We start from the raw sequence: 13670 nt of genomic DNA, 5'->3' as shown, positions 1-13670 counted from the left end.
CCAGGATCAGGAAACAGTCCTCCATAAAATGCGCAGCACTCATCTGAATATTTGGGTTGAAGTATTCTGGAACAGTGTTGTAAATACAACTTAACCACTGATTTCTAGTCGTGTCCTCTTTTGGAAGATCAAACAAAGTAGTTTCACTTTCACAATGAAACAGCGTCCCACACGGCGGGCTAGATCGAGCGGAGGCCGGCTTGAGTGAGCGGCGGCGAGCAGGCTTGCGGCAACCACATGTGGCGACCCCGGGCTGGACTCCGCTTCGTCCACAGTGAAAACCGATCCGGCGATCCACAGCGTGAAGTTGATGTATTTCCTCAGCGACCAGCACGGATCAGCTCTAGGCATGACGAAGCGGATATCATCCTCTTTTGGAAGACCAAACAAAGTAGTTTCGCTTTCACAAGGAAACACACAGCGCCTTCACGACATGGCAGCGGCGGCAACAACAATACTACAGCCAGAATAAAAGTTACGCCTTCTTTCTTTGCGTGAACATTTGGGCGGCGTTATGCAAATCTTCCCACATCGTGACGTAGACATGTGGGGGCGTGTTAGAATGAGGCGTTTTAGGTAGGTGTGGTTAACTTAACTTTTATAAAGAATATTTCTTTGGATTTGAGACCTTAGTCTTTGCAACTTTACAGATCTTCTTTATGCACCAAGCGCTTGTAACACTCCAAAGAGAAAGGAAAAATTGAAATCGCATCATATGACCCCTTTAATAGAGGAACATTATTGCAATTTGGAATTACTATTAAGAATATAATATATGTTTTGTTTGTTTTTACCAGTTTCCATAATGTAGACAGAGAGAATGCATATCTAAGTCGTTGATATAAATTTTTTAATTAAATAGCCTATAATAAATCAGTACATTAAAATAAAATAGATCAAATAAATCATGTGTATGAGTTCACATTCTGTTGGTTCATGCTTATTGGTGAAAGTGCGATACATTTCTCAAATGACAACAATCACTATGATTATAATTTTGAGGGAAAAAAATAACTCTTTATCAGTTTAACCATTATACAGGATGACAGTTTTCATTGACTAAAACTAGACTAAAATGCTCAGACATTTAGTCGACTAAAACTTGACTGAACAAAAACGACAAGTTTGACTAAATATACCTAAAAAGTACATTTGACACAGAACTAAAACTAAGACTAATTTAAAAGACAATGACTAAATTAGAAATGGCTGACGAAATTAACACTAAACAAATGCTCTTTTTGCAGTAAGGAGGAATATTTAAGGTCAAGTCATGACCCCAATTAGCTTTATTTTGGACTTCTTCAGAACACTCTTACTTAGTGATCGATCGATATTGATTTTTTTATAAGCGATACCAATTATTTATAACCGATATGCAGAACTGATATTTATTTACTATTATAAAGTAAATAAATGACTGAGTGAAGTAAGAACATACTTCACTTTGGTTTTTCCTCTTTTCAGTCATCTTTTTTTTTTTAAGTATTGAAAATTAGCAGTCTTTCATGTTAAATTTAATCTTCATATTACAACAATAAAAAACATTATTTATAAAAAGCATCAACAGCACAACAGCAACAACACTAATATTAACAATAAGCAAAATAAATGTAGAATGTCTAATGTTTTCAAATGGAGAAAATAAATAAAGGACAGGAGTCGTATCAACTTCATTTTAAACTACAGTTTTAGTAGGTTTATAAGCTGTTTAATAGCTACAGAGTCAAGAATATATCACTGGATAATGTTAATTCACTGAATAATATTCTCTGGAATATTGGAATATAACAAACAAAACATCTTATTTTATTGCATTTCTCAACTGGAATGTTATATCAGAATTATTAATAATGTTTTTGTCCTTCTATATTATGAAATGCCTGCTGACAGCGCAGTTTATCTATGCAGTTACACAGAACTATACTCAAACTGCGATCGCTCTCTGAGATAATAAATCATTCATTTCCATAGAGCTGTATTTATTTAGATGTTTATTAGCGAAACAATGGTTATATAGTAAATGTTAATAGAATTTAGGGTATTTTAAACAAGTGAATCTTGTTCAAATTTACATGCGGTGGCCGTGCTGGAGAATTTTTCTGAGCATCAACCCGGTGAGTAAACAGCCATATGAAACGAGACTTCACGAGACTAATGATGAGCAAATATACAACAGAGAGAGAACTAAACTTTTATTTCCAACATGCGCTCATTCATGGCTGTATTATTTTAACTCATGCAAAGTTACGTCTTTATTGGGAGAGGATCTTGACGGATTATCTACGTGACTCCAACTTCACGAGACTAATGATGAGCATAGACAACAGAGAGAGAATTCAATTCAGTGCTTTTATTTCCAACATGCGCTCATTCATGGTTGCATATTATTTAATTCAGGCAAAGTTACATCTTTATTGGGACAGGATTATTTTACATGAATCTGTGAGTTGGTCTCTATTTCTTAGAGCCAAGTTGCATAAACTACATATCCGGCATTTATATAAGCATCTAATTTGTGCATAAATGGCTGTTATGTTAAATAAAGTTTACTAACTACACGTATCAACTTCATTTTAAACTACAGTTTTAGTAGGTTTATAAGCTGTTTAATAGCTACAGAGTCAAGAATATATCACTGGATAATGTTAATTCACTGAATAATATTCTCTGGAATATTGGAATATAACAAACAAAACATCTTATTTTATTGCATTTCTCAACTGGAATGTTATATCAGAATTATTAATAATGTTTTTGTCCTTCTATATTATGAAATGCCTGCTGACAGCGCAGTTTATCTATGCAGTTACACAGAACTATACTCAAACTGCGATCGCTCTCTGAGATAATAAATCATTCATTTCCATAGAGCTGTATTTATTTAGATGTTTATTAGCGAAACAATGGTTATATAGTAAATGTTAATAGAATTTAGGGTATTTTAAACAAGTGAATCTTGTTCAAATTTACATGCGGTGGCCGTGCTGGAGAATTTTTCTGAGCATCAACCCGGTGAGTAAACAGCCATATGAAACGAGACTTCACGAGACTAATGATGAGCAAATATACAACAGAGAGAGAACTAAACTTTTATTTCCAACATGCGCTCATTCATGGCTGTATTATTTTAACTCATGCAAAGTTACGTCTTTATTGGGAGAGGATCTTGACGGATTATCTACGTGACTCCAACTTCACGAGACTAATGATGAGCATAGACAACAGAGAGAGAATTCAATTCAGTGCTTTTATTTCCAACATGCGCTCATTCATGGCTGCATATTATTTAATTCAGGCAAAGTTATGTCTTTATTGGGACAGGACTTGACGGATTATTTTACATGACTCCATGAGTTGGTCACTATTTCTTAGAGCCAAGCTGCATAAACTACATCATCATTTATGTAATTCATCTAATTTGTCCATAAATGGCTGTTATGTTAAATAAAGTTTACTAACTACAGCAAATCAAGTACCTGCATGGCGGCGTTTATCGGTGATTCCGATATTACAAAACCGATATCCGATTACAGTAAAATGCTTAAATATCAGGAAAAATATCGGTAAATCGATATATCCGTCGATCTCTACTATTAATCAGATGAGGCAAAAAGTGCCAAGATTATAAAACAGGTAAAAATAATTATAATAAATATTCCTGTGTTTTATTTGAACTTACAAATAACTTTAACAAACATCTGCCCTTTTTTTCAGTTCTTTGCTGCGAGGAATACTTACAGAAAATGGCTTCTGGGAACTTTAACTGAATAATCTATTGTGTTGTAAACACATTAAGAGTGAACTGAAGTATGTTTAGATTTTTACCTGTAAAGCTTTGATGATGGCTGAGGCTGTGAAACGCAGAGGTGAAAAAAGTACTTCAAGATACATTTCCTGTTAAAAGACAACAGTGTTTAAGACAGAGAATGTTTGACACATCAGTTTCAGCATTGACATTAGACGCGAACGCGCTTACCCGCGGGTCTTGGTCTTCACCAACGTGAACTTCCTCCTCTGGTGACGGCTGGACAAACACCTGGTTCCACATGCCTGTTGTGTTGCTAAATTTTTAAACAGAAATGGCAAATCAGGAAAACGCAGTAAATATGTATACATTAATACAGTTTTGTGTCACCATTCTGATTTCTTCTGATTTTGTGCATTTCAGAAATAAATAAATAAATCTAACATAAAAGAAAGACAAGCTGGGAAATCACAAAATACAGTTTTTAAATGATGAATGTTATTTATTGAAAAAAGTAAAATCTAATTTCAACTGGGCCTGTGTGAAAATGTATTTGCCCCTGCAGTTACTAATTCCCAAATCTATTAAACTGCATTCATAATGAAGTTTCAACTGAACCAGATGTAACAAGACCCGATTACTGCCAAAAAACTGTCACTGGGGCGTTTTTTTTTCTTCTGAGAGTGCACTATGTAAAAGGTGAATAAAATTACAGAAATTATAATAAGAAGGTGACTGGAATATAATACAGGGGTTAAAAAAAAAAAATCCTGAGCCTGAACTTTTTTCCAGGGGTTGGGGGTTGTGGGGGCGGACACATACACGGGGTTATTTGGCAAACAAACAAAAAAAAACATTATTTGAAAATGATTTTCCTTGAAATTAACTAGTAATGTATCTGCCCTTGCTTCACTGAATAATATTCTCTGGAATATTGGAATATAACAAACAAAACATCTTATTTTATTGCATTTCTCAACTGGAATGTTATATCAGAATTATTAATAATGTTTTTGTCCTTCTATATTATGAAATGCCTGCTGACAGCGCAGTTTATCTATGCAGTTACACAGAACTATACTCAAACTGCGATCGCTCGCGGAGATAATAAATCATTCATTTCCATAGAGCTGTATTTATTTAGATGTTTATTAGCGAAATAATGGTTATATAGTAAATGCTAATATAATTTAGGGTATTTTAAACAAGTGAATCATGTTAAAAGTTACATGCGGTGGCCGTGCTGGAGCATTTCCTGAGCATCAACCCGGTGAGTAAACAGCAATATGAAACGAGACTTCACGAGACTAATGATGAGCAAATATACAACAGAGAGAGAACTAAACTTTTATTTCCAACATGCGCTCATTCATGGCTGTATTATTTTAACTCATGCAAAGTTACGTCTTTATTGGGAGAGGATCTTGACGGATTATCTACGTGACTCCAACTTCACGAGACTAATGATGAGCATAGACAACAGAGAGAGAATTCAATTCAGTGCTTTTATTTCCAACATGCGCTCATTCATGGCTGTATTATTTTAACTCATGCAAAGTTACGTCTTTATTGGGAGAGGATCTTGACGGATTATCTACGTGACTCCAACTTCACGAGACTAATGATGAGCATAGACAACAGAGAGAGAATTCAATTCAGTGCTTTTATTTCCAACATGCGCTCATTCATGGTTGCATATTATTTAATTCAGGCAAAGTTACATCTTTATTGGGACAGGATTATTTTACATGAATCTGTGAGTTGGTCTCTATTTCTTAGAGCCAAGTTGCATAAACTACATATCCGGCATTTATATAAGCATCTAATTTGTGCATAAATGGCTGTTATGTTAAATAAAGTTTACTAACTACAGCAAATCAAGTACCTGCATGGCGGCGTTTATCGGTGATTCCGATATTACAAAACCGATATCCGATTACAGTAAAATGCTTAAATATCAGGAAAAATATCGGTAAATCGATATATCCGTCGATCTCTACTATTAATCAGATGAGGCAAAAAGTGCCAAGATTATAAAACAGGTAAAAATAATTATAATAAATATTCCTGTGTTTTATTTGAACTTACAAATAACTTTAACAAACATCTGCCCTTTTTTTCAGTTCTTTGCTGCGAGGAATACTTACAGAAAATGGCTTCTGGGAACTTTAACTGAATAATCTATTGTGTTGTAAACACATTAAGAGTGAACTGAAGTATGTTTAGATTTTTACCTGTAAAGCTTTGATGATGGCTGAGGCTGTGAAACGCAGAGGTGAAAAAAGTACTTCAAGATACATTTCCTGTTAAAAGACAACAGTGTTTAAGACAGAGAATGTTTGACACATCAGTTTCAGCATTGACATTAGACGCGAACGCGCTTACCCGCGGGTCTTGGTCTTCACCAACGTGAACTTCCTCCTCTGGTGACGGCTGGACAAACACCTGGTTCCACATGCCTGTTGTGTTGCTAAATTTTTAAACAGAAATGGCAAATCAGGAAAACGCAGTAAATATGTATACATTAATACAGTTTTGTGTCACCATTCTGATTTCTTCTGATTTTGTGCATTTCAGAAATAAATAAATAAATCTAACATAAAAGAAAGACAAGCTGGGAAATCACAAAATACAGTTTTTAAATGATGAATGTTATTTATTGAAAAAAGTAAAATCTAATTTCAACTGGGCCTGTGTGAAAATGTATTTGCCCCTGCAGTTACTAATTCCCAAATCTATTAAACTGCATTCATAATGAAGTTTCAACTGAACCAGATGTAACAAGACCCGATTACTGCCAAAAAACTGTCACTGGGGCGTTTTTTTTTCTTCTGAGAGTGCACTATGTAAAAGGTGAATAAAATTACAGAAATTATAATAAGAAGGTGACTGGAATATAATACAGGGGTTAAAAAAAAAAAAATCCTGAGCCTGAACTTTTTTCCAGGGGTTGGGGGTTGTGGGGGCGGACACATACACAGGGTTATTTGGCAAACAAACAAAAAAAAACATTATTTGAAAATGATTTTCCTTGAAATTAACTAGTAATGTATCTGCCCTTGCCATTAGCCCATGACAGGCTCAGACTACAGATTATGGTGGGATATTTGAAACCGCAATACCAAGAAAGGTTACTAACTACAATATGGTGCAAACACATGTAACATTTAGGATGCTTTTGATTTCAAGTTTTGCTGGTTAGCTTTGTCCTTGACAGGGTACAAGATGACCTACAATCTAAAACATGAAATTTCTGAAATTGCTTTGTTCAAAAGAAATACAGGAAAAATATCGGTAAATCGATATATCCGTCGATCTCTACTATTAATCAGATGAGGCAAAAAGTGCCAAGATTATAAAACAGGTAAAAATAATTATAATAAATATTCCTGTGTTTTATTTGAACTTACAAATAACTTTAACAAACATCTGCCCTTTTTTTCAGTTCTTTGCTGCGAGGAATACTTACAGAAAATGGCTTCTGGGAACTTTAACTGAATAATCTATTGTGTTGTAAACACATTAAGAGTGAACTGAAGTATGTTTAGATTTTTACCTGTAAAGCTTTGATGATGGCTGAGGCTGTGAAACGCAGAGGTGAAAAAAGTACTTCAAGATACATTTCCTGTTAAAAGACAACAGTGTTTAAGACAGAGAATGTTTGACACATCAGTTTCAGCATTGACATTAGACGCGAACGCGCTTACCCGCGGGTCTTGGTCTTCACCAACGTGAACTTCCTCCTCTGGTGACGGCTGGACAAACACCTGGTTCCACATGCCTGTTGTGTTGCTAAATTTTTAAACAGAAATGGCAAATCAGGAAAACGCAGTAAATATGTATACATTAATACAGTTTTGTGTCACCATTCTGATTTCTTCTGATTTTGTGCATTTCAGAAATAAATAAATAAATCTAACATAAAAGAAAGACAAGCTGGGAAATCACAAAATACAGTTTTTAAATGATGAATGTTATTTATTGAAAAAAGTAAAATCTAATTTCAACTGGGCCTGTGTGAAAATGTATTTGCCCCTGCAGTTACTAATTCCCAAATCTATTAAACTGCATTCATAATGAAGTTTCAACTGAACCAGATGTAACAAGACCCGATTACTGCCAAAAAACTGTCACTGGGGCGTTTTTTTTTCTTCTGAGAGTGCACTATGTAAAAGGTGAATAAAATTACAGAAATTATAATAAGAAGGTGACTGGAATATAATACAGGGGTTAAAAAAAAAAAAATCCTGAGCCTGAACTTTTTTCCAGGGGTTGGGGGTTGTGGGGGCGGACACATACACAGGGTTATTTGGCAAACAAACAAAAAAAAACATTATTTGAAAATGATTTTCCTTGAAATTAACTAGTAATGTATCTGCCCTTGCCATTAGCCCATGACAGGCTCAGACTACAGATTATGGTGGGATATTTGAAACCGCAATACCAAGAAAGGTTACTAACTACAATATGGTGCAAACACATGTAACATTTAGGATGCTTTTGATTTCAAGTTTTGCTGGTTAGCTTTGTCCTTGACAGGGTACAAGATGACCTACAATCTAAAACATGAAATTTCTGAAATTGCTTTGTTCAAAAGAAATAGTGGTAAATTAAATACTAGGAAATGAATATAAAATAGGAAATATACAAAGACAGTTTACTACAGAAATCTACAGTTCAGTTAACAACAACAAAAACATTAAAATGGTCCAAGAACTGGTAACTTAAACAGAGTTCGTACAGATACGGCGAAATAAAATTCCAGGACTTTCAAGGACTTGCACTACTTTTTTGGTTTTCAAGGACTAAAATCAGATCTCACTTAATCAATATTGTTATTATCTTTCAAATTCTAATAAATGAACTAATAAAACAAAATGGTACAAAGAATGGTACAAAATGATGCAAAGAATGCAATGACTGTGGCAACGTTAACTTTTGAAAAGATACTATGGCAAAGTTCCTTATTCAAACTTATTTTTTTCCCATGAATATATGATTGACCTGAAGAATGAGAGCTATATCATACACTTGGAAAATTACGAGCTTTATCACGCTCATAGACACTAGGGGTGTGACAATACACTTAGCTCACAAGGTGAGACAAAATACTTTAAGAATGTTTTAATACTTTAAGAAATTTTCAATGACAAAATATTTGTCTTTTAATCACAAAAAGTAAAACAATGCAGTTGTATTTTGAAATGTTTTAACTAATCTAGGGCTTAACTAATGATTATTTTGCTAATCGAGTAATCTACTGATTATTTTGACAAGTGAGTAATCTGACGTTTTTTAGTAATACAAATAGAACTGTGAAAAACAGGCTTTAATATGACTATATTTATATATAAAGTAATGATGAGGCAATAATAATTGGCCTCAAATAAGGTATCAAAACAAAGTATATGGTTTTATTGAACAACACTGTTAAATACATAATGTAATATGCCTATATTTATAACAAATACCTGCAGAGAGTGCCAATGGCCTGGTAAACGAAGTTTAAATCCATTTAATTTTAATATTTGGCCACATGCAAAGTCAGAAACTTTTATTTTGAAATCGCGATGTACAATACTTATAATGTACAATGCATGATGCACAATATTTAGAAATATGTTGATGTATTCTCCTGTGTTGGCATAGGTTTAAATGATTTACATTGCAAATCAAGTGAGTTTTCCCAGATGAACGTTAAGCAACCCAAACTCACCGCATATGCAGAGGAAGAGTTTAGCCCCTTTCACACATACAGTCTTCACTGGAAATTACCGTTAAGAGAACATGTGTGAACAGTACCTTTTCAAAAATACAGATAAATGCATTCTGGCAATCATATCGTTCTTATGGAGATGACATGATTACTCTGAGCTGTTTACAAAGCTTCGCTGCTTTTTAAATAGCTTTTCTATATAAATATGACGCTAGATGGAAATCTTTGACCATTGCGTCTCGCAGCTTTTTCAATGTGTCACGCTCGAGACCCAGGCTTCTTTTCCATTCATCAGCTGCGACTCTGCAATTGGATACTATTATGCGCGGCTCATGTTTATAAGAGCAAAAATTTCTGATTGGCTAGTAATGTTAGTTTGGTTGAGAGTGAAAGCTGTGTTCCTCTCATACATTGGTAGGCGAACTCATGAACTCGAACGTGATATCAACAAAAGTTTTTAAATGTAGGACGGCTATCTTTTTTTCCCGCAGCCAAACGCCGCATGTCGGAGGTCCGGCATGGTGCCGGAGAACTTTAAGCCCTGATAATAGTCTGGGAAGGGTTGCAAAGCTATTACAAAGACTCTTGGACTCCAAAGAACCACAGTGAGAGCCATTATCTCCAAATGGGAAAAAAACTTGGCCCAAAACTTCTGCAAATCTTAGCGAACCTTCCCAAGAACTGGCCGAAGGAACTGCAGGCCTCTCTTGCATCAAAGGTTCATGACTCTATCCGAAAGACAGTGACCAAAAACGGCATTCATTGAAATCACGGGAAAACCACTGTTAAACTGTTAGGACAACAGGGGTCCCGTTTTAACTGGTGAAAACCAAACAACAGATTTGTGTTGATGTGCTTGCCCCATTAACTGCTGCTTGCAGTTATAACTTATATGTTCTGTTTATTGTGTTTTGATATCTGTATAATATTTAAGACAATATTTGTATTTATAAGTTAATTTCTCCAGATGATTGGTTTCCAAATACAAACCTCAATAGTTTAAACTATAATCAAACTGTATTACTCACTGCTCAAAACTGATGTACTTCACCACAGTCTGGTTGTCATTATCCAGCCAAACAGCCCAAATATCAGTCGCAGTCAAGACAAAATCCACTAGTGTCTCCTGTTCCACACAAACACACATACTTGTGAGTATACTTCCAACAGTTGAAGTACTCTACGTTTACTGTACGGATCTCTACCTGTGTTGTGAACAGTGTTGAGATGTGATCCAGGCTGTAGCGATTGTTCTCACTGGCCACCAGCTGCAGCACACAGAACTGACTGCGTTTGGGCACTGCGAGGTAGATGGCGAGACACAGGCCGATGGATGAGGAGAAGAAGAGACGGAGCTTATGAGCCAGTGCTGGAGAAGCCTTCACCTCCCCACGACCCGCGGGCATATACTCCAACATATCAGTCACCAACAGACACATCTGATGCTAAAAGACAAACAATTAATACATCAGTGTGAGCGGCATGCAATTATAAAAATGACATCTTGATCAAATGAATTTATTTGTATATGCATCATCCTCTCCTGGAGCCAAACTGACCTTTAATGACCACATGCGCAGCTTATGATCCTGACACAGTGCGAATATGAAAGTGTCATCTTCTAGCTGGTGGACAGCCAGACTGATGGCCAGGTCAGGAATGCTCTGATCTCCCCTGTGCATGGATGCTCTGTTTAAACCACGTTTTTGCTCTGCTCATAAATGTAAACTTTATGCAAAAGAAATAAAATACCTGATGGCGGTGGGCATCCAGCCGGCCAACCGCTGCATCATTGAACTCTGTTTCAACTCCAAAATGGACACAGTCCCTTCATAACAGAAAGTGGAATCATTATTTTCTATAAACACAGGTATCTGCTCATTAAAACTTGAAGGGTTAGTTCAGTCAAATATAAAAATTCTGTCATCATTTACTATCACGTTGCTCCAAACTCATACATAAGACTTCTGATCATCTTCAAAATGCGAATGAAAATATTAATAACATAACATTTCATTTGTGTATCCAATGAAAATCCACACAACCAAATTTTCATGAAAAAGTCCAAAAGGCCATTATGAATTAAGTGGTTTAATCTAAGCCTTCTGAAGGGACGCAATCATTTTATATGATGAACAGGCTTTTATTCATATATAAATATTGCTTAACACACACAGAGCTCATCATATATAGCAAAAAGCTAAACCAAACAACTTGACATCATGTGTTGTTGTGTTGATGTTCATGTGGTTAACATCATGTTGAGAAGACGCTGTGCACTACGCTGTGAAAGTATATTACAGCGAACAAGCGAACAAACTTTAACGATCCACAGACTACCAATGTATATAGAGCAAGAAAGACAGATAAAGATGACTATAGACAAACCATCTTGATCATGAGCAGGCAACGTGACAACAGTAATGGCGCCTGATGGTGAGGCGAGAGCGAACAGTGCCTCCCCCTGATGACTGATCCATCCGGCCGATGTAGACGGAGCAGTTGTCTGTGTTCCTTGTGCAAATGGGAGCACATAACTGTGGGCCGGTTCGTTTAAATTCAGCTTCCCAATGTCCGTGAAAATGGACTGCATTTGGAGTTCAGTGACCAGATCCTATAAAAGATGAATCTGTTAGGCCACACGGAGTATAGATCATATACAGAAGTAATACCGTTACATTCGTTATGTGTCAAAATTCATGCAAAAAAAAAAAAAAAAGAAACCTGTGATATTTTATAATACAACTGTTGTGCATAAATTCTATCTGCACCTGCAGGGAAAAAAACACATTTTGATTTAGTAGCAGTCAGGAACTGCCTATGAAAGCAAAGGTCCAGACGCTTACACTGCGGTACATGCGGGTGGGGTGCGGCAGCACCAGGCGATGAACCGACTGGCTGGTGACGATCAGAATAATGATGTTGTTAAGGGTCTCTTGAATACAAACTCCTCCGGGCAGCAAGAGGCAGTTTGGGATACGCAGGCGGACAGCATTATTCAGAAGATTAGTGTCCAGCGACTGCTCAACAAACTGAACCGTGTCACCTGAGGTGCACCTAGAAAATAAGAGACATGCTGAAGCATATATACTGAAAGTCAAGCAAACTTAATTCTCACAGCAGAGGAACTCAGTGATTTTGAACTCAGTCTAAAATGTGTTTAATGTATAAATGATTTCATATTTATAAACTTAACACCAAATTTATTCGGAACATACCAAATATCACATCAGGGTAGAAAACATGCATATTTTATAAGATTACAATTGTGACTGCTGTGATTGTAAAGTGTACATTACAGCATTTCATTTACATCTACTTCCACTGATATATCTCAGATACAGTGCATGTCAATTTTTCAACATCAATTACTGCAATTTAGGATTTAATACGGAATTTAAACATGGTTGTCACTTATCCAAATTATGAATGAATTATGTAAAAAAAAAAAGTGAGTAAAGTGCATTACTTTTATAATATAGAACCAATTATACTAGGGCATGCGATATTTAACGCGCATCTTCGTGCAGCCCTAAATTATACTGAAATTAATTGAATGAATTAGTACCGACTACTGAGATTATATTGTGACAACACTACATATACAGTGGTGTGAAAATGTATTTTAATAAATACTTTTAATAAATCTTTAAATGTCAATGCACTGTTTTATTGTTGTACGTAGTACTTGCAATACTTCTGAAGTAAATTAGAATGCATTACACCTGCTGAATACAGTACAGTGAAATCCTGTAAATACAGACTGATAAGGAAGATAAAAAAAATCAAACCTGCTATAAAACCCAGCAACACAACTGTAGCTGTATAACTTTACAAAAGCAACGCTGCTTTAACAAAAAAGCAAAACAGCAAGACCTATTTGACATCAAAACAAACATTTTAAATGCTGTCTAATCGCTCTCGCTGTACTTTGATGTTACACACAGAACGGTCTGTGCAGTGCTGCTTCAAGTCCAACACCTTTTGTGTTTTATTAGGAGACGCACAACAGTTCTTCTGCGGCTTTATACGTAATATTTTCACCTACACAATTTAGCAAAATCAGACAATATTGTTTGTAACGTATACCACAATATTAACTACTTATTATGGAACTGTTTGCAACTGGTCAATGTACAAAAAATGCTGGGAAATCTCTTCATGTAGCCCTACAAGAGTGATTACTGATAAACTGTCTGAAAAAAA

The 13670-nt window shown here is 35.6% G+C and overlaps 1 protein-coding gene across 1 annotated transcript in view; it reads right to left on the bottom strand.

The window, feature by feature from the left end:
- LOC107555692 (nuclear pore complex protein Nup160-like) overlaps positions 1 to 13670 on the bottom strand; it is a 73237-nt gene that overhangs the window by 57998 nt on the left and 1569 nt on the right. The window contains exons 2-11 of the mRNA XM_016238560.1: positions 13441 to 13445; positions 12609 to 12613; positions 12311 to 12521; positions 11853 to 12078; positions 11217 to 11292; positions 11024 to 11138; positions 10670 to 10909; positions 10493 to 10590; positions 7456 to 7540; positions 7305 to 7373 (exon numbers count right to left, since the gene is read on the bottom strand). Coding sequence (XP_016094046.1) covers positions 7305 to 7373; positions 7456 to 7540; positions 10493 to 10590; positions 10670 to 10909; positions 11024 to 11138; positions 11217 to 11292; positions 11853 to 12078; positions 12311 to 12521; positions 12609 to 12613; positions 13441 to 13445 — 1130 coding nt within the window. The remainder of the gene's footprint in view (positions 1 to 7304; positions 7374 to 7455; positions 7541 to 10492; positions 10591 to 10669; positions 10910 to 11023; positions 11139 to 11216; positions 11293 to 11852; positions 12079 to 12310; positions 12522 to 12608; positions 12614 to 13440; positions 13446 to 13670) is intronic.

The sequence above is a fragment of the Sinocyclocheilus grahami genome, unplaced genomic scaffold, assembly GCF_001515645.1.
Source record: "Sinocyclocheilus grahami isolate Dianchi unplaced genomic scaffold, SAMN03320097.WGS_v1.1 scaffold543.1, whole genome shotgun sequence".
Lineage (NCBI taxonomy): Eukaryota > Metazoa > Chordata > Actinopteri > Cypriniformes > Cyprinidae > Sinocyclocheilus > Sinocyclocheilus grahami.
The sequence above is the reverse complement of the archived record's forward strand: the minus strand, read 5'-3'. Positions and strand labels throughout refer to the sequence as shown.